This window comes from Mauremys mutica, chromosome 14 (assembly GCF_020497125.1).
Source record: "Mauremys mutica isolate MM-2020 ecotype Southern chromosome 14, ASM2049712v1, whole genome shotgun sequence".
Taxonomy (NCBI): Eukaryota; Metazoa; Chordata; order Testudines; family Geoemydidae; genus Mauremys; species Mauremys mutica.
The window spans coordinates 17,423,255-17,447,115 of NC_059085.1; the positions used below are offsets into that span (position 1 = coordinate 17,423,255).

The following is a 23,861-nucleotide window of genomic DNA, read 5'->3' on the forward strand; positions in this document are numbered from 1 at the left end:
CTAAAGTACATAGGAACAGGTTAACTGATGTGATAGTTTTGGCAAACTGGGGAGATACCTTCAAATCGAAGTTAGATAACTCTCTTTTTGGAAACCAAAATATATAATCCGTATATAACCAACATATAATGGCCTTTATTAACAGGTATAAGAATGAGTGATCTTATGTACTATAATCCCTAAAGCATACTAATGGGGCCATTAATATAGGAGGCCTACACTATTTTTAGAAGTGCTGATTCAGTAAAGTTGGACTGTTAGACTAACATCAGGTAGCAAATGAAAAAAGAAATAGACATACTGGGTGAAATCCTGGCCTCATTGACATCAATGGCAGAACTTCCTTTGACTTCAATGGGGCCAGGAACTGAATCACAATGGTGATCTAGAGATGGGAAAAAACAGAAATTGTTTGGTGATATATGTAAAAAGATTAGCAGTAGGACAGTTCTTAAACTATACTGACAATCTGTATTAATAATACTGCAATTTCTAATAATTTTTTGATGAATGTCAATATTGGGTGTTTTTTCTTAAATCCTCAGGTCTGGAGTCATGTGATTATGTGAGAGGGGAGGGATAGCTCAGTGGTTTGAGCATTGGCCTACTAAACCTAGGGTTGTGAGTTCAATCCATCAGGGAGCCACTTAGGGATCTGGGGCAAAATCAGTACTTGGTCCTGCTAGTGAAGGCGGGGGGCTGGACTCAATGACCTTTCAGGGTCCCTTCTAGTTCTATGAGATAGGTATATCTCCATATAAAAAAAAACACTTTTTAAAGGTTCTAATGCTTATGATTGTTAAACCCTAAAGGCCCAAACATCAGAATCCAGAATTTATTATTTTTAAAAATCTCATTGGTTTTTAAGTCAGTATCATGACTTTTGGTTGTGACGTGATTTTTGAATGATTGGGGTTGGCAATAATACCTTTAATTGTTTTTAACTTTACTAATCAAAACCTGGGATCTCACAATCCTGTTTTTCCATTTGCTGTTGTAATGTAAAACTTTTTATAACTTAGAATATCCTAGCAAATAATTCTTTAGAAATACTTTTTGTCTTAATGGCTACAATGTTCTAATTTGCAGCACTTTTCCAATATGGTTGATTTATTCTCACTAGTGTTTTACTTCGATAACTGGTCCTCTAATTGCTGCTTAATACTGGCTTTGCATATAAGGGAAAAGTCCTAATGAATTTGCTGTTTGATAATGTCAGTGAGGAGGCCAATAATCTAATAGTAATGAATTCTCTGTGTGTGTGTGTGTGTGTGTTTACTATAGCTTTATTCCATCTCTTAGTCATCCCTAATTAGATTTGAGTATGTAGAATATTTGGGGTTAATTGAATATTTTCTTTAATAAAAATGAGATTTACACGTGGAGAAAGAAATGTACTTTGAGCTTAGAGGCAAGCTAATAGTCTTCTAGATTTTGTATGAAAAAAATCATAGTAAATCCATAAGTAATTTAAAAAATCATTAATTCTGGTAAATAAAACCTTATTGAGTTTTTATTATTTTATTTATAACTGAAGCAGTGTTACGTTTTTGTTTTTTAAATGCTGTTATGTCTTAGCTGACATAGAATATCTGTTGGAATCGTTGGTTAATAAGGAAGTTATTTTAATTATTTAACACTTACATCACCACCTTAACATTTGTGATTTCATTATGAGATAGCTGCAGACTAGCTTTACAATTAGTAAAAACAAATCTTGTAAAAGAATAATATCTTAGATAATCTCAGTTGATCAGTGCGTGGAAGATCCAATCCACAAAATGAATTCCCCATTTCTAGGCAGAAGCAGGGTAGTGCTCCAATCGGTAATTCTCTGTAGCTCCCCATAAATGGAGCTCTGCTGAACTCAGAGGACAGGGAGGGAAGCAAATCTCTTGGATTTTGGCATGGATATCTTGGTTGGAGGTAATACAGTTTAGCTGTCCGTTGGGACAGGCTCTGCAAGAAAATTTTCCTAAAAATCCATGAGTGCTTCCAAACTCTACAGCACCCCAAAACCATCCCAGGTAAGGCAATAGTGCGAGGAAAACTTAATCACCTCTTCTTCATCGCAGGCTTCTTCCTACAGTTTTTCTTTCACACGAGGGGGTGATCTGAGCCATAATAAGCAGTTTATTCACATAGACTTTTCAATACAGGTGAAACATTTAGAATAAAATTAGTGTCTGCTAACTATATGAATGCCACGTCAAAGTACACATTTCAGAGTGAACCTAGCTTTTATTTCATACAGTCTGAAAAATATGGGGAACATTTTGAGGATCCAGGTAAAGGCCACATTTTGTTCGACCTGGAATAAGTAGGTACATTGAGATTTGACTCTTAATTTCACCTAAAATTTATTTTCAGGACAATACAAAAGATCAAGTTTAGTTGACAAACACTGATAACAAGGAAACAGCATTTATATTTCATAGGGATGGAAAATATTGCTATGAGAATGCTGAGGAGGCAAGAATGTGGTAAGGAAATAAGATAAATGATAGCAGGTCTGAAGAATGGTATCTTTGCTTTATATAAACCTTCCAGGGAATTGACAATAGAATGGAAAAGATTAATGAAATCTTCCAAAGTTTTTATGAGACTTATACAGATCAGAAGCCTTTGTCTCTGAGGAGTGAAGAGTTGATTATGTGGACAAAATGGAGTTACATTAGTAGATGAAGAGGATACAGAACTTCTGATTTCCTGGTTAATGGTGGGATACATTTTGGTTTCAAAATAAATTAATGAAGGGGCTGAACTCTAAGGGAAGATGGGTTCCTTGGTAAAATTCTGTAACAACATTAAGGCAATATTAGCCCTAATATTGGAAAGCACTCTTGATTATATAATTCAAAGAGATGAACTACACACCAACACTAGATGAGGCACTGATTCCTCATAATTGTGATGGGACCCCTGTTTCAGCATTTACAGTAAATACCTCTTCTTAGAGTGGTCCCAGCAAGTATTAAAGAACTTAAACACAATCTTCTGTACTGATATTATGGTGGCTGTCTTGGAATGCACCATACCAGTAATCTTTAATGAGGTACAGGAGTTTCAAAATCTTTGTTTTTAGAGTTACTTTAGAACAAATTGAAAATTATCATTCTGGATACAAACTGCCATTAGTTAGTGTTAGATAGTCCTCCAACTATTGGACGCAAATATGAGATACTGTATGTTTTGGAGCAGTGTTGTAATCCTGAGTTTTGAGTATTTGAAAGCAGTTATTCACCACTGAATCTAAAAACCAAAGTTTCTCATCACTATTGTTAGTCATCCTCCCCCCAGGCTTGCCTGGGTTTCATAAGATACACCCTGTACATGCTAGATTCTCCATGGGTGAGAAATGAATTCAGACTGTTCAGCTTTGAATATAGATTTTCATTATTATAGAATAGTTTCAGATTTAGAATTAGTAGATTTAGGAAACTTCAGCCAGGGCGGAAAGTCACTGGTGATGTGGCGACGGCTTTGAAGTTGTTTGGTTGTCCACCTGTCTGCCTGCTGCCTCCACATCAGTTCCTTCAGTGGTCCCTGGAGTTTTCAGCTGTGCAAATAGCACATGTGGGAAGGCATCGACACATCCAGAGGAATACCAGATGGCATTGATAACTGATTTTGCTAACTGCTAACTGTAGGCAGAGATGCTGAAGATGGAGGACTGAGAGGATTTAGGGGTCTGACAAACTGTGGTGACTCCTATAGATTATTGATCCTTTGCTTTCATTTAACCAGAGGATGCAAAAATGATGTGATTGCAGGAAGATTCCAGATCTCAATGCTGTTGGCTGTTACCTGGAAGTAACTCCTACTAATAAGGATGCTTGTTTCTTTGCTCCTGCTGGAGAGGTGGGGATCAGGAAATGGATTTGGATTAATCCCAGCTCCACTGATCATGTTCATACAATTAACTGGGAACACTGGAGAGCCCAGGACTCTGTAAAGCATGCTCTTTGTAGCAATTTTTCTCTTCATAAAGATTTGAGAAGCCCATCTGTGAGGAATTAGATTGAGCCTCCATAGAACTATTTGAACTTCTGGATCCCAATTCTCTCTCTTCCCCAGTAGGATGCATAATTCCCATTGAAGTAAATGTTTGTTACTCATACCATGTGGAGTGGAAGGGGTAGAAATCAGGCACCCAAGAGTGTGTAAAGTGTAGACTCCTGTTAGCACGAGGTGAGGAATGAGAAATCCTTAGTGTGAGATGGAGAGAGGAAGGGGTATTCCTGTGTGTATTTAATATGGTGTGATGGGAGGGAGGGTAAAGGGGGATTTCTTAGTGGTGGAGGGAGAGTAAGGAAGAGATTCCTTAAATAGGAAAAGGAGGAAAGCCATTTCTCTGTTCACATCTCCTTCACATGATCTTCCAAGAACACCCCCCATTGGGAAATAATGGAGTGGTGAGTCCTGCAATCATGAGTTCAGCAGGGGAAGTAGGACTGTTCATGTGAATGGAATGGGGAAAAAAAGGAAAAATGTAATAGACACAATATCTGTCATATACATAGAGATGGAACAGATTTAGGAGTTCCCAGCCAGCCTGACCCCTGGAAGTCAATGGAGGTGTGTTCCCTACAGTATGATTTCCACTGCTTGAAATTGTTGGGTTTAAATTGTCCCTATCTGATGGGGTTTACACCATTTCCTTTGGAAGCCTGTTCCGCTTAAATACATCTTTTCAGGAAGTTTCTCAACCCGAAATCTTTCTTAATTTAATTTCTTTACTCCTATTTTCACCTTCATGCAGTGAATCTAAATAATTTCTCCTCTCTCTTCCTTCTTAAACCCTTCTAATTCTTGTAGACTGTTACTATGTCCTAAGAAAGAGCCCCCTTTCCAGTGAAGGAAGTCCATGCCAGAAACCTGTATATGGAGTTTTCTAAAACCCTTTTTCTAATTTTCTCATCATGGTTTTATCTAGTGGGATTTTTACTGTCAGTCACTTTAGTGGTACAAAAAATTTAAGTGATGGGTGTGTTTTTAAACTGAAGAAATATAGCTTTTTTTTTTTTTTTTAAATAAACATCAGGCTGTGGATTTCCTCAATCCACTGGTCTAGATGCCTCTCTTATTGCGTGTTGTGGCAGGAGAGGAGGATTAAATTACCGAGGCTGTCAGAAGGGACAAGCATTCTGCCATACATTATCATTATCACTAGCTTCTTGGGTGAAAGAAAATGCAGTAAATCCTCTCATATACAAAGCAATAAAGACCACTGGCTTTTACAGTCATGACTGCCAGTGCTATTAAGAGAAAATGACAGCCATGTGACACACTTAGATGCTGCTTCTATCTTTTCTGACATTGTGCACATAAAGGTGGCAGTGACATGACATTAGATCACATGACTGTTTAGATTTAATTCTGGCTTTCATTGTTGCATTTCTTAGGAAGCACTGAAGAAGGGAACTTGTTTTTTTCTCAGCTTTTTTTCTCTAAACACCAAAAACAATATTATTCTAATTTTAGTTTATAACGAATTATCATATTCATTTGGGGGTTTTGGTTTGCTTTCCAGTGATTCACGTGGATAAGGTGAATAACCATGCAAGGAGAGAATTCCTAAAGTCTGTACTTCAAGAATCAGAGTTGAATACTGGCAGGTAAATATTGGTGGTGAAACACACCAGACGAAGTCTTTGTAAATACATGCATACAGTCTGTGACATGGCATACCTTGTAACAATTTCTTGTTGAAGAAATATCTATGAGAAGTTGTTAGAACTTAGCACCAACTCAGGATAGCTTAAGATTGATTTAACTTCCCAATGTTATATGTTATAACTGCATATTATAGTTGACTGCAGTATAAAGCAGAGCTGGGGCTCTACTATAGTATTTTACATTTTATGGCATGTGATATGCCTTCCAGTGACATGAACTGCATGTGTCACACTGGCTTGTCAGCCACCTAAACTTTGATGTGGTGACATGCCTGTCCCTCACTGAGTGGTTTTTCATGTGCCTTGAAACGATGCAACCCTCTCTCACTGTTCGTAAAAACAATTTCCATTGTGTCACATTTTGTTCAGCACACAATGTTCTGGGAAAGTTAAGTAAATGAATATTATCAATGTTATATCTGTGACAGATTTAAAAGTGCATTTATGAATTAAGATAATATATTCATTGCTTGCTGATCTCCAAGTATTCTAGGGAGTGTAGGAAATCCACAGGATATCCTTGAGTCCTGTATTTAGTCTAAAGCTGTGTATAAGTTCATGTAGCAGACTGCTGTTAGCTACATAAATGACAAAGTTTGAGCGTAAATTAATTGTACCAGCGCTAACTGTAATTTACTATGTTTGTTCAGGTCCAAACTTCTTTGGATGATAGCATACATATTATTTGTTTTTACTAAAAACAAACAAAAAACTCAACAATACTTATACTGTTTTCTTTCGGAGGCCAGCCATCACAAATTTAGAGGACCTATTGATGTGAAGATCCATGCCATTTACAGGATAGTGGAATACTTAATAATTGTGTTTGGGGTCATTTAATTATTTACACATTCACAAATACCCAGTGACATGTAAGGGCAGAGTTTAGTAATAAGATAGCTGTCTCTCTTCCTTCCATTTAACTTTAAAATTGAATTCCATCCCTTGGCCAGAAGACAATTTTTAATTAAATCAGACAGAAAGCAGATCCCATAAGAGCATGGTACTATCACATCAAAAGCACTTTGACCTTCCAAAATACAAATAATTTTTCATTTCAACAAATAAGCAGAGGACTTCAGTTTTATCATGTAAATTAGCAAGTTGGAGAACACAGAATACCAGAGAATCCTACAGCACTGAAAACAGTCTTTTTTTTTTCTTTTTTTTTAACCAAGGGTACATTCAGTGAGGCAAATAACTATTTCATGTAGGCCAAATACAATAATTATGTTCATTTTAGACATTTGCCAAGCAGTATCTGAGCAATCTTGCAGAACAGCTCATAGCCACTATGAATAACGAAAGGAAGTAGAAATAGCAATGGCATTCTCACCATAACAAAAAACCCTTCTTTTTGTGCTCGCTTTCACTTACATTTATTTTGTGTTGGTGGGACATTTATCATGGTTTGGGAGCCCTGGACTATGGAGATATATGAATTCTGCACTGACTCAACATGAGGACAAGAGGCTTGCTACTAGTCTAGTCTCCTGTCCTGTTCCAACAATGGGACCGCTAGGAGAGGAAACCCATGGCATGATCCTCCCCAAATGCCATTGGTTTTGGACCTTGCTCATTTTAAAACTGGCTTAGCTGCTTCCTCAACATGTTTGCTATCACAAGGCCTTATATAATAACATCTGGGCTTTTTTAGCTGAAACAGGAACTAAACTAATGCTTTAAAGTTCAGGAAATCAAATGATTATGGATATAAATATTAGTCAAAATTGGCTGCACAATTTGGTCAGGGCAAACATTTTGGAGTTATTATAAATCCAGTTCTATGATGAGAGTACAGATTCTGGTTTTGGTGGGGAGAGATCACCTTGTGCAGCTTTTCAAACCTTACCTTATCACATGCAACATTGATGAAGTGACATTGTAAGGACACTTAAATACTACGGTGATGGGGTGCTATATTAGAACCTCCATAAATATATGGCCAAGATGGTAGGCACATCCAGTTTTGCTCTTCTGGGAGAAAAATCACAGTAATGAAAGCCCTTTGAGAGATGGAAAGAAATTCAGAAATCCTTAGGTCTTCATGAGAAGATGCACACACATTCCTGGTAAAGATATGCTTACATGTTAAATTAGTCTGATAAATATCATATCTCCACTCTCATCCATTATCATTTTCTTAAAGAACAGTGTGTCTTCCTTTTAAAACTTTCCCTTTATTATTTTAGTAGTTTAGATTTAACACAGTACTGTACTGTGGGTTTGTTTGTTTGTTTAGTCTCTGCTGCTGCCTGATTGTGTATTTCTGGTTCCAAGTATGTGGTTGACCGGTCAGGCCTGGTCTACACTAGGCGTTTAAACCGGTTTTAGGAGCGTAAAACCGATTTAACGCCACAACCGTCCACACTAGGAGGCACCTTATATTGATTTTAATGGCTCTTTAAACCGGTTTCTGTACTCCTCCCTAACGAGAGGAGTAACGCTAGTATCGGTATTAACATATCGGATTAGGGTTAGTGTGGACGCTGATCGACGGCATTGGCCTCCGGGAGCTATCCCACAGTGCACCAGTGACCGCTCTGGACCGCAATCTGAACTCGGATGCAGTGGTCAGGTAGACAGGAAAAGCCCCGCGAACTTTTGAATATTTCCTGTTTGCCCAGCGTGGAGCTCCGATCAGCACGGGTGGCGATGCAGTCCGAAATCAAAATAAAAAAAGAACTCCAGCACGGACCATGCAGATGTGATCGCTGTAAGGGCAGGCAAATCCGTTCTATCAGCGCTCCGTTACAGAAGATGAAATTCAGAATCCTTTTTTAAAAATCTCCAGACAGACGCCATAGCAGGGACTCAGCGCACTGCAGCGTGACAAGCGTAACGGAAAGCCAAAGAATCAAATGGACGCACATGGACTGGAGGACTGAAGCTATCCCACAGTTCCTGCAGCCTCCGAAAAGTATTTGCATTCTTGGCTGAGCTCCAAATGCTTCTAGGGTCAAACACAGTGTCCGCGGTGGGTCAGGGCATAGCTTGGCAATCTACTCACCCCCCACACACACCCCCAGAAGCGAAAGGGAAAACAATCCTCTGACTCTTTTACATGTCACCCTATCTTTACTGAATGCTGCAGATAGACACGATGCTGCAGCCGTCAACACCAACATCATCACTCCCCCCCCTGCCATGGGTGGCTGATGGTACAAAAGGACTGGTAACCGTCCTCGTCATCAGCCTATTGGCACATGGGGCAGTAACCATGCTGACTAGCATCCGTCAGGTCGATCAAGGGCGCCTGGCCCTAATTTTTTCTGGTGGTGGATGGTGCAATATGTCTGGTAACCATCGTCATCATAGCAACAGGGGGCTGAGCTCCATCAGCCCCCACCCTTCATGTGTAAAGAAAAGATTCAGTTGCCCCTGGACTAGCAGAGGGATGCTGGGCTTCTCTCCTACACACTGCTTAATGTCCTGTCTGGACTATCATAGCAGCTGGAGGCTGCCTTCCACTCATTTCTCACTAACAAGTCACCATGTCTTATTCCTGCATTCTTTATTACTTCATCACACAAGTGGGGGGACAATGGTATGGTAGCCCAGGAAGGCTGGGGTAAGAACGGAATGAACAGGTGGTGTTGTTACAGGAGCACCCCCTGTGAATGGCATACAGATCATAATTTCTGCAGGATCTGACACAGAGCAGCTGTGCTCTCTGGTTCTATGATACAGTGGTTATCTAGTACACTTGCCTATATTCTAGGCAGGACTGATTCTATTTTTAGATACCAAAAAGGAGGGATTGACTCAGGGAGTCATTCCCAATTTTGGCTTTTGCGCCCCTGGCTAAGAGCAGCCAGGGGCACTTATGACAGCAGCAAATGGTACAAAAGGACTGGTAGCCATGATCATCTTAGTTCCAATTTATGGAAGGGTTTGGATGGTGCAATATGGCTGGTAACCATCTCTGCTGTCATGCAAAAGCAAAAGCATGCTTCTGTGTAGCGCTGCTGAATCGCCTCTGTGAGCAGCATCTAGTACACATACGGTGAGAGTCACAAAAGGCAAAACAAGCTCCATGATTGCCATGCTATGGCATCTGCCAGGGCAATCCAGGGGAAAAAGGCGCGAAATGCTTGTCTGCCGTTGCTTTCCCAGAGGAAGGAGTGACTAACAACATTTACCCAGAACCACCCGCGACAATGATTTTTGCCCCATCAGGCACTGGGATCTCAACCCGGAAGTTCTAAGGGGCGGCGGGGGAGGCTGCGGGAACTATGGGATAGCTAGGGAATAGCTACCCACAGTGCAACGCTCCAGAAGCCGACGCTAGCCTCGGACCGTGGACGCACACCACCGAATTAATGTGCTTAGTGTGGCCGCGCGCAATCGATTTTATAAAATCTGTTTTACAAAACCGGTTTATGCAAATTCAGAATAGTCCCGTAGTGTAGACGTACCCTCAGTTTGTAACTCTGTTGTTCGTAACTCAGGTTCTACGGTATTGGAAGCCAAATGCTGTTGCCATTGGTGTTTGATCTTCTGGATCACTTTAAAAGTTAAAGTACTCTCTAAAGTCACATCTACGATATAAATACAGGGATTAAATCCCATTAACATTGATATTTTCATAGATTTTTAATATAACATATTTGGTAATAAGCTGCAAAGCCAAACTTTTGTGATGTGACCAAATCTTATAATCATGGCAATGATTACAGTGCTACTGAAAATAATAAATTTCACATTGTATCTTCATGTTCCTTTGCCAGTCTATATTTACAGGTAAACAAATGCAATTTAAAATGGCAGTTCATATATTCAAAAGTGGATTTTTCTGGCTGTTCATTAGAAAATAATGTTTTCAAATTAACTCAAGTGTTCTCCATTTTTCCTACTGTTCCACTTCTTCATGTAGAAAACTTCGTTCTTGAGGTTCATTTTGGTTCTATACTTAAATAAATGGCTTTATTGTCAGAAACTGCAGTGATGTTTGGCATTCAGCGTATGCCAGTTTATACTTATCAACCAATAAGAAAATATGCAGATAAATAGAATGCTTTACTGTATTTAACATATGAGCAATAGGTAATCTGAGGACATGGGGCCATTCCTGGAATCGCATTTAGGTTAGCAATTGTGGAGTACCACACAATTTTCCTTCTTATGAGGCCCCACTATCTTCAGTAAACTCTTCATTTTTTATCAGGAAAAGACTTCGTCATTACACTATAGAACTCAGTCAGAAGACTCAAGTCTCCTGCATTTTCCCCATTTCCCCCAAAGGTAGCCAGCCAGTCAGGCAGCGGCATAGACAGCTGCAGTGGCACAGGAGCCAGCAAATAGAGCTGTGAACAGGGGAGTTTCAGTGGGAGTTTGCGGGGAAGACTAAGAGAGCTAGGCAGAGGAATAGACAGGCTAGTGAAGGGAGTGGGTGGTGGTCTGCCTGTGTTCTGGTGCCTGTTGGGGGTTTGTTTTGCTGTGGGTGGTAGTGGTTTGGTTTGTGGGAAGGCTATGACCGATACAGAGGCAGCAGTGGAAGACACAATGAAGATGACTGGATGTGGAAGCTGCGGTATGTACATGATTTTGGAGGGGGTACCTGATAAGAGTTTTGTCTGCATGAAGTGCCGCCTGATAGAGCTGATGGAAGAAAAGATCTGAGGATTGGAGATTCAGGTGGAAACTCTGGTTGAGTTTAGAAGGGAGTTCAAGCAGATGATGGAGCAAAGACATGAGGAGGCTGAAGGACCAAAGAATTCTAAGGGGAGGCTGCTGGGTGAGGAAAGTGGACAGTGGAAGCATGTGACTAAGAACCAGGCATAGGAAAAGACGGGCTAGTGAAGGAGAAATAGAGCTCAGGAACAGGTTTGTGGAGTTGGAAAATGAAGAAGGGGCACCGCAGGTGGTCACTGAAGGTGAGAGGGCAAGGAAGAAGAGAAGAGCAGCTATTCCTACAGGAAGTGGGGAAGAGTCAATGGAGATGATAACACCAAATATGAGCCCCAAGAGGATACGGGATGGGTTGCGGAGGATTAAAAGGGACAATAGAAATAGAAAGGACTTGCAGCCAGAGGGAACAGGGAATAGACCGGAGAATCGGAACATCACCAGGAAAAGGCAGGTCTACGTGATTGGGGACTCCTTACTGAGAAGAATAGACAGGCCTGTAACTAGAGCTGATCCAGAGAACAGAAGGGTGTGCTGTCTGCCGGGTGCTAAGATACAGGATGTGGACCTGAGGCTGAAAAGGATCCTAATGGGAGCAGGAAAGAATCCACTGATTGTCCTTCATGTGGGAACAAATGATACAGCTAGATTCTCACTGGAATGTATCAAGGGAGACTATGCCAGGCTGGGGAAGATGCTTAAGGTAATCGAGGCTCAGGTGATCTTCAGTGGGATTCTGCCTGTTTTTAGAGAAGGACAACAAAGGTGTGATAAGATTATGGCGATCTCTTGATCACCCAGGCAGTGGTGCTATAAGGAGGGCTTTGGGATGTATGGCCACTGGGAAGCATTCATGGATAGAGGACTGTTCTCTCAGGATGGACTTCACCTGAGTAAGGAGGGAAATAGACTTCTAGGGTGGAGGCTGACACAACTGATTAAGAGAGCTTTAAACTAGGAATTTGGGGGAGATGGTTGAGAGATGACCAGGTAATCTCCACACCGGAATTTAACATTGAGAGGGAAGAAAACAAAGTAAGAAAGGATACAGCCGTGGGTATGATAATGGACATAAGGAGGAAAGGTAGTGTAGATACCAGTCTAATAGGTGATACTGGTGGTAGAATGTTTGTGCCTAAAGTCACAGGTAAAGAATGTCAGTGAAGCCAAACGGCAAAAATTAAAGATGTTTGTACACTAAGGCGAGGAGCTTAGGTAACAAAATGGAGGAACTAGAGCTACTGGTGCAGGAAGTTAAACCAGATATAGGGATAACAGAAACATGGTGGAATAGTAGTCATGACTAGAGTACAGGTATTGAAGGCAATGTGCTGTTTAGGAAAGACAGAAATAAAGACAAAGGTAGTGGAGAAGCACTGTATATCAATGATGAGGTAGATTGTAAAGAAATAAGAAGTGATGGAATGGATAAGACAGAGTCGGTCTGGGAAGAAATCACATTGGGAAAGAAAGCTACTAGAGCCTCCCCTGAGATAGTGCTTGGGGTGTGCTACAGACCGCCAGGATCCGATTTGGATATGGATAGAGACCTCTTTAATGTTTTTAATGAAGTAAACACTAATGGGAATTGTGTGATCATAGGAGACTTTAACTTCCCAGATATAGACTGGAGGACAAGTGCTAGTAATAATAATAGGGCTCAGATTTTCCTGGATGTGATAGCTGATGGATTCCTTCACCAAGTAGTTGAAGAACCAACAACAGGGGATGCCATTTTAGATTTGGTTTTGGTGAGTAGTGAGGACCTCATAGAAGAAATGGTTGTAAGGGACAACCTTGGTTCGAGCGATCATGAGCTAATTTAGTTCAAACTAGATGGAAGGATAAACGAAAAGAGATCTGGGACTAGGGTTTTGATTTCAAAAGAGCTAACTTTAAAGAATTAAGGAAATTAGTTAGGGAAGTGGATTGGACTGAAGAACTTATGGATCTAAAGGCGGAGGAGGCCTGGAATTATTTTCAAGTCAAAGTTGCAGAAACTATCAGAAGCCTGCATCCCAAGAAAGGGGAAAAAAAATCATAGGCGGGAGTTCTAGACCAAGGTGGATAAGCAAGCATCTCAGAGCGGTGATTAAGAAAAAGCAGAAAGCCTACAAGGAGTGGAATATGGGAGAGATCAGCAAGGAAAGCTACCTTATTGAAGTCAGAACATGTAGGGATAAAGTGAGAAAGGCCAAAAGCCATGTAGAGTTGGACCTTGCAAAGGGAATTAAACCTAATAGTAAGAGGTTCTATAGCCATATAAATAAGAAAACAAAGAAAGAAGAAGTGGGACCGCTAAACACTGAGGATGGAGTGGAGGTTAAGGATAATCTAGACATAGCCCAATATCTAAACAAATACTTTGCCTCAGTCTTTAATGAGGCTAATGAGGAGCTTAAGGATAATGGTAGGATGACAAATGGGAATGAGGATATGGAGGTAGATATTACCACATCTGAGGTAGAAGCCAAACTCGAACAGTTTAATGGGACTAAATCGGGGGGCCCAGATAATCTTCATCCAAGAATATTAAAGGAACTGGTACATGAAATTGCAAGCCCATTAGCAAGATTTTTTAGTGAATCAGTAAACTCAGGGGTTGTACCATACGACTGGAGAATTGCTAACATAGTTCCTATTTTTAAGAAAGGGAAAAAAAGTGATCCGAGTAACTATAGGCCTGTTAGTTTGACATCGGTAATCTGCAAGGTCTTGGAAAATATTTTGAAGGAGAAAGTAGTTAAGGACATTGAGGTCAATGGTAATTGGGACAAATACAACATGGTTTTACAAAAGGTAGATCATGCCAAACCTAATCTCCTTCTTTGAGAAGGTAACAGATTTTTTTAGACAAAGGAAACACAGTGGATCTAATTTACCTCGATTTCAGTAAGGCATTTGATACGGTTCCGCATGGGGAATTATTAGCTAAATTGGAAAGGATGGGGATCAATATGAAAATTGAAAGATAGATAAGGAACTAGTTAAAGGGGAGACTACAACAGGTCATACTGAAAGGTGAACTGTCAGGCTGGAAGGAGGGTACTAGTGGAGTTCCTCAGGGATCGTTTTGGACCAATCTTATTTAATCTTTTTATTACTGACCTTGGCACAAAAAGTGGGAATGTGCTAATAAAGTTTGCAGATGACACAAAGCTGGGAGGTATTGCTAATACAGAGAAGAACTGAGATATCATACAGGAAGATCTGGATGACCTTGTAAACTGGAATAATAGTAATAGGATGAAATTTAATAGTGAAAAGTACAAGGTCATGGATTTAGGGATTAATAACAAGAATTTTGGTTATAAATTGGGGACACATCAGTTGGAAGTAACAGAGGAGGAGAAGGACCTCGGAGTATTGGTTGATCACAGGATGACTATGAGCCGCCAATGTGATATGGCCGTTAAAAAAGCTAATGCGGTCTTGGGATGCATCAGGCGAGGTATTTCCAGTAAAAATAAGGAGGTGTTAGTACCATTATACAAAGCACTGGTGAGACCTCATCTGGAATATTGTGTGCAGTTCTGGTCTCCCATGTTTAAGAAGGATGAATTCAAACTTGAACAGGTACAGAGAAGGGCTACTAGGATGATCTGAGGAATGAAAAACCTGTCTTATAAAAGGAGACTCAAAGAGCTTGGCTTGTTTAGCCTAACCAAAAGAAGGCTGAGGGGGGATATGATTGCTCTTTATAAATATATCAGAGGGATAAATATCAGGGAGGCAGAGGAATTATTTAAGCTTTGTACCAATGTGGACACAAGAACAAATGGATATAAACTGGACAGTAGGAAGTTTAGACTTGAAATTAGACAAAGGTTTCTAACCATTAGAGGAGTGAAGTTCTGGAACAGCCTTACAAAGGGAGTAGTGGGGGCAAAAGACGTATCTGGCTTCAAGACTAAGCTTGGTAAGTTTATGGAGGGGATGGTATGATAGGATAGCCTAATTTTGGCAATTAATTCATCTTTGATTATTAGCAGGTAAATATGCCCAATGGCCTGTGATGGGATGTTAGATGGGATGGGATCTGAGTTACTACAGAGAATTCTTTCTTGGGTGCTGGCTGGTGAGTCTTGCCCACATGCTCAGGGTTTAACTGATCGCCATAGTTGGGGTCAGGAAGGAATTTTCCTCCAGGGCAGATTGGCAGATGTGTTCTGCTCGATAACGATTCAGAGCTGACCGACGCATTTCATTTTCATTGTCTTACTCAGATGCCACCAACAGAAGGTTGATGTTCTTTTTTGGTGGTTCAGGTTCTGTAGTTTCCACATCAAAGTGTTGCTCTTTTAAGACTCTGAAAGCATACTCTGCACCTCCTCCCTCTCAGATTTTGGAAGGCACTTCAGATTCTTACATCTTGGGTCCAGTGCTATAGCTATCTTTAGAAATTTCACATTGGTATCTTCTTTGTGTTTTGTCAAATTTGCAGTGAAAGTGTTCTTAAAACGAACAACATGTGGTGGGTCATCATCCGAGACTACTATAAAATGAAATATATGGCAGAATGTGGGTAAAACAGTAGGAGACACACTATTCTCCCACAAGGAGTTCAGTCATAAATTTAATTAACGCATTACTTTTTTAACAAGCTTCATCAGCATGGAAGCATGTCCTCTGGAATGATGGCCAAATCATGAAGAGGCATATGAATCTTTAGTGTATCTGGCATGTAAATATCTTGCGACGCCAGCTACAACAGTGCCATTCGAATACCTGTTCTCACTTTCTGGTGACATTGTAATTAAGAAGTGTGCAGCATTATCCCCCTTAAATGTAAATAAACTTGTTTGTCTTAGCAATTGGCTGAAGAAGTAGGAGGACTGAGTGGACTTGTAGGATCTAAAGTTTTACATGGTTTTGTTTTTGAGTGCAGTTCTGTAACCAGTAGACTACATTTGTAAGTTGCACTTTTATGATAAAGAGATTGCACTTACAGCACTTGTCTGAGGTGAATTGAAAAATACTATTTCTTTTGTTTATCATTTTACAGTGCAAATGTTTGTAATAAAAAATAATACGAAATGAGCACTGTACACTTTGTATTCTGTGTTGTAATTGAAATCCACCTCTGCCATGAAGTCTTCAAATCACTCAACAGTGGTTAAGTAGCTGACACCCATTGATCACAGTCCATTACACTTACAATAATTGTCTCATTGTTACCTTTTTCTCTTTCCACTACCCCCACACCCTAAAAACCCTTGTCTGTAAGTTGTCTCTACCTGTTGTCTCTTGTCTTGTATGCAGAATGCAAGCTCTTTGGGGCAAGAACTATCTTTTTCTCATAGGTGTGTATAGTGCTTAGCACTGTGGAGTTGGGTCTTGGAACAATAATTAATAATAATAATGTATTAATTTCCTCTTGCTGTCAATGGTAGTCCTGTATATGGAGTACTCCTTGTTTAAAGAAATTCTGTTTAAAATTCCTTTATCCTCTGTTCCCTTGGAATTTTTACAAAATATTTCTCAGTGATACCTTTGATAAGGTGGCAAAGTCTTTGCCTACCCTGTTAGGAGGTAGTAGACCCTGCCTGGAAATGCCGACTGGTTACTGCTAACTCATTGGTAGTACTGCAGATTAGCCTACTAAACCACAGAAAGGGAATGTAGGGAGTGGTTCTCTGAGCAAGGGAACTAGAGTCTGTGAGAGAGAACGTAGAGCAGTGGTTCTCAAACTTTTGTACTGGTGACCCTTTCACTTAGCAAGCCTCTGAGTGTGACCACCACCCCTTATAAATTAAAATCCCCACTTTTTTTTAATATATTTAACACCGTTATAAATGCTGGAGGCAAAGCAGGGTTTGGATTGGAAGCTGACAGCTCATGACTCCCATTTAATAACCTCGCGACCTCCTGTTTTAGAATTCCTGACCTAGAGGGAAACACTAGGAACACCCTCACATGGATAAGAAATCTTACCGCTATATTGTGTTTTTGCTATTTTAACTGCCAATAAAAAAGAACCCTACAAAGATTGAGTTTGGCCACTGTGTATTCTGTGCCACAGTGAGGTAAGGACTGTGCTGGTTCACAATTCCCTCCTCTATCTTTACCATCCCAATCACATAACTGATTTCTCAAAGTTTTTGAGTAACCATAGTTGCTGAATCACTTCAGCTGCATTCTGTGCTTTTAAGAATAAGTGCACAGTATTCCAAACACGCCTTTGTCTTTTAGAGAGTTTAAATAGTTTTCTTTGACATTCATTTGATACTTCTCTTTTGTATCCAAGAATTATTTCCATTTTTGCTTTTTGTTTTTTTTATTTATTTGCTCCTGTTGCTTAGTGCTATGCCAAAGATTTTAGAGTTGTATCCATCATAATCTGCCAGATCTTCTGCCTTCTTAATGTAGTTTCTGAGGTATTTTTCTTTTTTGTCCCCCCTTTTTTTTCTTATGTTTGTTGTTAGCTAAAAACAGGCGTTTAAGTACATGAACTAAATATTTATTAGTTATAGCAGCTGAACACAAAAATACAACACTATAAAAGCATGTTGCAGTTGGTTGCTAATACTGTTAAGGGCTTTTAGGAGGATTTGTTTATTTTTTGTTTAAGGTATCATCTCTAATGGGCCTGGATTTTGTGTAAGTTGATTTTCTCATTTTGGATCATGGTTATTGAACAAAATTTTACGTGGTAAAGTTTACAAGGATTCATGGTTTAAACAGCGTTGCCAAGATGCATCAAAAGAGTAGTTAGCTCTGAATTCCTGTCATTTGGTCAGTCCCAGTGTTTTTGGCCGCTGCACAAGCCACTAATTGAAGTCAGCTCCAACAGAACACTACAATTATATGTTTAGAAGGAAAGTAATACTTGGATGCAGTGACTGAAATTTAAGTTTGCAGAAGATATGCAAATATTTTGTATAGCTGTTGGGCTTAGACATTAGGGATGGGCAAGTATTCCCTTATTTGGATTAGATAATTGTGTTCAGAGGTCTTACCAAATACACTATATTTAGATTTTTTTTAAAACATACAGTGGGTACACAGTAATGGGGATAAAATATTAACTATATTTGGCAGGGGAATGAGGGCAGCAGCATGAGAGCAGAGGGAAAAAAAAGGGAAATTAAGATTTTTTTTCTTTTGTGGATGTTGATAATGGGACATGGCAAAAAGACAGGGATGGGGAGGTAGGGCCAGGACCGGCTCTAGGCACCAGCAAACCAAGCACATGCTTGGGGCGGAACAATTCCAGGGGCGGTACTCCGGCCACCACCACCCTCCCCCCCCTTTTTTCTTTTTTTTTTTACTTCGGCAGTTGCGCTCTTGGGGCGGGGAGGTTTGCTTGGGGCAGCGAAAAACCTAGAGCTGGCCCTGGGTAGGGCACAGCAAAAGGAAACAGAATGGGAAAAAAGTTTGGCAGGTATGTATCAGGCATTCAGTGCATGCAGCTGCAACAGCGTGTGAACAGGTAAAGAGAAGATCAGAACTTATTTTTTTTCTATATAAATTTTACTAAGTGTCTTAGTACCCTTATGAAATTATCATAGCATTATTGATTAAGACAAGAATCACTCTTTACTGACCATGGTAACTAACGAAGGACTCAATGCCTTCAATTAATGAATGCCGGAAATCCATATGGAGATGCACTTACTGTGTATTTATACATGACTGCTGGATTTAGTTATTACCCAGCTTTGAACACCAAATACATAACACTCCATTACAGAGATGTTATTCTGGGGCAGCAGGCTTTGGATTCTAACTTTTGTTGTTGTTTTGGAACAAGAAATAGTAGTGTTTTTCTTAGCTAGAATATTCTCTTCTAGTAACTATTACAGATGAAATTCCCAAATATCTTACAGCTGAATATTTTGCAGTTGATTTACTGCTTCACTGAATATGGCTAGTGTTTCTGCTATCTGGCCGATTTATTATTTGGTTTGCCCAGCCCCTATATCTCTACCATCTATTTATCATGATTCAGTATAATGCCAAGAGAATGAGTGACCTTTGCATTTTGTTGTGTGGCTAAAGTTTATTATGTGGTATAACACTGAAGTAAAGCAGCAGATCTTCTACTTGATGGCTTTCTGTAGTGCAGAAAGATTTAACCAGCAAAATTCTGATGATATTTAATGAATCATTTTCAGCCTGAAGGATACATATGCCAGCTAAGATTAAAAACATAACATGGAAATTGATTATTCCAGGTTCCCCCTCCACCCGAAGACAAAGTTTATTTGCAATTTCAAACAAATTGCAAATAAAGGTCATCACAGTAAAAAGCACAATAGTGCTTTACATTTTCAAAGCATTATACATACATGAGTGCTCATAAAAAGCACTGAGAGTTATATGGGAATAATCACTTCTGTACCTCAATTTCCTAATTTATAAAATGGTGAAGTGATTGAACAATATGAGCTAAGAATGTAGAAGTTCCTGGCTCTGAGAGCTATGTTCAATCCTGTAGACAGTTCTGCTTCTCTTAATATATTACCATGTGAACAACAATTGGGTGTCACCTTATGAAAACAGGGGATCTCAACTTCGGGTCACAAATGACCAGTCCTTCCCATATTGCTAATTGAAGAAAGAGAGGCATATCTCAGCCAGCTGGGAAGGCAGTGGAGGTGTACCTGAATGATGTGCTATGAAAAATTGAGTCCTGCTATGGAAAGTGTTGAGAAGCACTAATCAAAATCAGTAGCTTTCAACCTTTCCAGACTACTGTACCCCTTTCAGGAGTCTGCTTTATCTTGGATATCTCAAGTTTCACCTCACTTAAAAACTACTTGCTTACAAAATGAGACATAAAAATACAAATACAAAAGCATACTATTACTGAAAAATTGCTTACTTTCTCATTTTTACCATATGCTTATAAAATAAATGAATTGGAATATAAATATTATACTTCCATTTCAGTCTATAATATATAGAGCAATATAACCAAGTTGTATGAAATTTTAGTTTGTATTGAGTTTGCTAATGCTTTTTATGTAACCTGTTGTAAAACTAGGCAAATATCTAGATGAGTTGATGTACCCTTGGAATACCTCTGCATACCCCCTGGAGTATGTGTACCCCTGGTTGAGAACCACTGATTGAGTTGTTTTATATACTAAATTGGGAATTTCTAGATATGCTCTGCCTTTATATTTGTTTGTTGTTTCGTCTGGATTTAGTCCCCAAGTGATTGGGTGTTATGGATCATTTCAAGAGTGAGAATTTGTTTTTTTTCTCAGCATACGATTTACCGTGGTTAGTGACCCTCCAGAAGATGAACAAGATCTTGAGTGTGAAGACATTGGCTTTGCTTACGTCAGTCTAACGGAGATATTTCAGAAAGAAAAAGACATAATTGAGCAAGATATTGATGGTAAGTTTAGCAGAGTTCTTAGTTTTAACTTTTGACATCCATTCATTTCAAAATTTTACTAGAGGTTTTTCTTCTCTGCTCTGAGAGGTTTCATACTTAATTATTTAATTATTGTTATAATATTGAACCATAAGTATCACTTTAATAAATTGTCACCGTTCATCTGCACATACAACTTATTCCTGAAAATAAATAGTATTGCCTAAAACTTAAAGAACTTAATATAATTAGGATTATATTCTAACTAAGAGTTGCACAGTCCGTGGTAGGGAAAAAATCTGAACAGTATTACTAGTAAAGTATTAGATTAATCAGTTTACAAAATCTGAGATGATTAGGCCTAATTACTCACTAGTATATTTTTATCCTTTGTAGAAGCAGAGTATTTCTTTAAATGCTAGTAAAGCCTCTGAACTTATTAATTTTATATTCAACATTTTTGTCAATAATATCCTACTACAAATAGCTATCTATCCATTGTAGGCAATTATAGCATTTCTGTGGTGTCAAAGGGCCAAATTTTGGTGGTTCTTTGATTGATTGCTCATGTCTATTCCAAAATAGGCGTGCGTGCTCTCCACGTGCACTGGTGTCGGAAGTTTTTCCCTAGCAGTACCCGTAGGAGAGCGCCCCAGCGACCCCTGGGGTGGCACCTCCATGGCACGGTATAAGGGGTGCCACACGCTCCCCCCCACCCTCAGTTCCTCCATCACCTTAGAGCACAGGCCCTGGTGCCCTCATCCGTCAAGATGCACTTGGTGGCCATATCGGCCTTCCACTCAGTGGTGCAGGGGCACACGGTATTCTCCCATGCCAGGACTGGCCGATTCCTTAAGGGATTGGATTCTCTCTTCCCATACGTTAGACCCCCTGTCCCGCAGGGGGACCTGAACTTGGCACTTGCCCGGCTGATGGCGCCCCGTTGACTAAGCGGGTCTTGGAACTCAGAGCCCTGACCTCTGGGCCCCCATACATGGTGTTCCACAAAGATAAGGTCCAGCTTTGCCCACATCCTTTGTTCCTCCCGAAGGTGGTCTCCGCCTACCACATGGGTCAGAACATTTTCCTAATGGTCCTATGCCCCTATTTTAAAATGTGTTAGCTAAATGTTAAATGTCAAGTTTTTAAACATCATTTAAGCACCCAATGTAGACAAAGATGTCAATGTTTTAAAAATGTATATAACATAGACAATTCACACTTCATCTGCTTGTGTACTAATGCATAGATAACAAAGGTCTGATTCTGCTGCTACTGAAGTTGATGGCAACACACTCATTGACTTCAGCAAGAGCAGGATCAAACCCTAAATGTATACGTGTCCTCGTGTGATATTTATTTACCATGAAAAATGAACAAACAATTTGGGAAGGTATATAATAAATTCTGCTTTCTTAGCTTGAAAATTAAACCTTGCACCAATTGAGGTGGAATTTGAAGTATTTCTCCATCTTAGTGTTGGAAGGACTCAATCCTGTAAGGTGCCGAACACCATCTCCTCCCCCTCACTTCAGTTGGGTGGATAGTACTCAGCATCTTGCAGGATTGAGCACTAGAACTGACAGCTATTTTTTTAACCTTGTATGAGTGCCTTTTAATCTTCCCAAATGCTAAAGTGAAATTATTGTAACACAAAAACTAAATTAAATTGCTAATATTGTTGTCTGATGTTTTCTTTCTAGTTTTCGATTCACAAGATGATAGTGCAGTAATTGGAAAGCTCAAAGTAACAGTGGAGGCCCTCCATGCTCTGCGCTCAGTCTATGAGGAACACAAAGATGACTAGGAGGCATGAAAGAAAAGTGTGCCTACAGATGCTGCTTCTCCCAGTGTAAATACATTCTTGATAGCTCTTCGAAGATGAGATTTTTGTAATTACTACAGTATATTTAATGTATAATTTATATGAAAAGGATGCTTGATTTATAGTTGTAAAGTTTTGTATACTTTTCAGTCTGTTTGTTTTTATATTTCCCCCTAAGGCTAAGACTCCCTCCACAATGGACAACGTCTTGTAAATAATTAATACCTACATGATTGAATGATGTGCTTTATTTGCATTTTCAACATTTTTTCTTACATAAAACAGTAATAAAAATGCAAGTTGAATTTTTAATTTTTAATAAAAAAGCTTAAGCCTTAGAAAACTGATTAAAAATACTTTTATGTTATCCCTAATCACCCCACTAAATGCAATGCCTGTGATTAGCCTCATTAAGAATTTTATACTGTGAAGATTTTATTAGAAGCAATATATGAAAATTACTTGGATTAATGTGTTAATCTGCCTCTTTAAAATGCTAATATCCATTTTATGCACATTAAATCTCAGTATGCGTTTTCTTTGATGCGTGCAGTTTCTATCAATTAAATATAAAGAATGAGGCTAGTCGCAAAGACTTATTAAATTATTGCAAGCTTTTTTAAAAATAACTTTTGCCTTTCTACTAACATTATAAGTAGTTGTTTATGATTACCATGATTTGAAGGAGGGGAGGGTGACTCAATTTTCATATACAGTAAAAGAGATTTACAGTTTCAACCAACAGCTATCAAAGCACAGAAAGAAAATATAAAAGAATCAATCAGATTCTGTTCTGCTTAGTTTGAGCTGTAGGGACAGGCAAGTGTTTTTTTGATCACTTTTAAAACTTACATCAAACACATACAATGATCCTTGTATCTGGATAACCAGTGGCTAGAAAGGAGCTTGGAAAGTTAATTTTCTAGCTTTTAACCAATCTCAATGAAAGATTTAATTGATATTTTTAATGGAGCTGTGAATCAATGCAGCAAAAGGATTGTCTCTGGAGAACTAGGATATAATGCATTTCATTTTTTAATTTACTTTGTCATTTTCTTCAAAGGATTTTATAGGCTGTGGGTTTTCACTGTTTGCAAACAGGCTATGTTTCTTCATAAGCATATGTAAAGTATTCAGAGAGATAAGTAATTTATTAAAATCTACCTAATTTGCCGTGATATATTAAATCTCTGCTTCAGTGATCACAGACCATTTCATTTAGAGAATTAGGCATTCGCTCTTTGTGTGATTAAACCTCTGGAAAATGAGTTCTTTGCTCCTATTTGTGAACATTCAAAGCCTGCTAATGGCAAGAAGATGGAATAGATTATGAGACAATTCATTACAGTTCAACAGCAAAAAAAAAGCAGCTATAATGCAAAAAAGCAAGTTTGAATATCTG

At 39.2% G+C, this 23,861-nt stretch overlaps 1 protein-coding gene across 1 annotated transcript in view; it reads left to right on the plus strand.

The window, feature by feature from the left end:
- Nucleotides 1–22,771, plus strand: part of RPGRIP1L (RPGRIP1 like) — a 126,585-nt gene extending 103,814 nt beyond the window's left edge. The window contains exons 24-26 of the mRNA XM_044987013.1: nt 5,534–5,618; nt 20,522–20,655; nt 22,338–22,771. Coding sequence (XP_044842948.1) covers nt 5,534–5,618; nt 20,522–20,655; nt 22,338–22,441 — 323 coding nt within the window. The 3' untranslated portion in view covers nt 22,442–22,771. The remainder of the gene's footprint in view (nt 1–5,533; nt 5,619–20,521; nt 20,656–22,337) is intronic.
- Nucleotides 22,772–23,861: the final 1,090 nt, after the last annotated feature.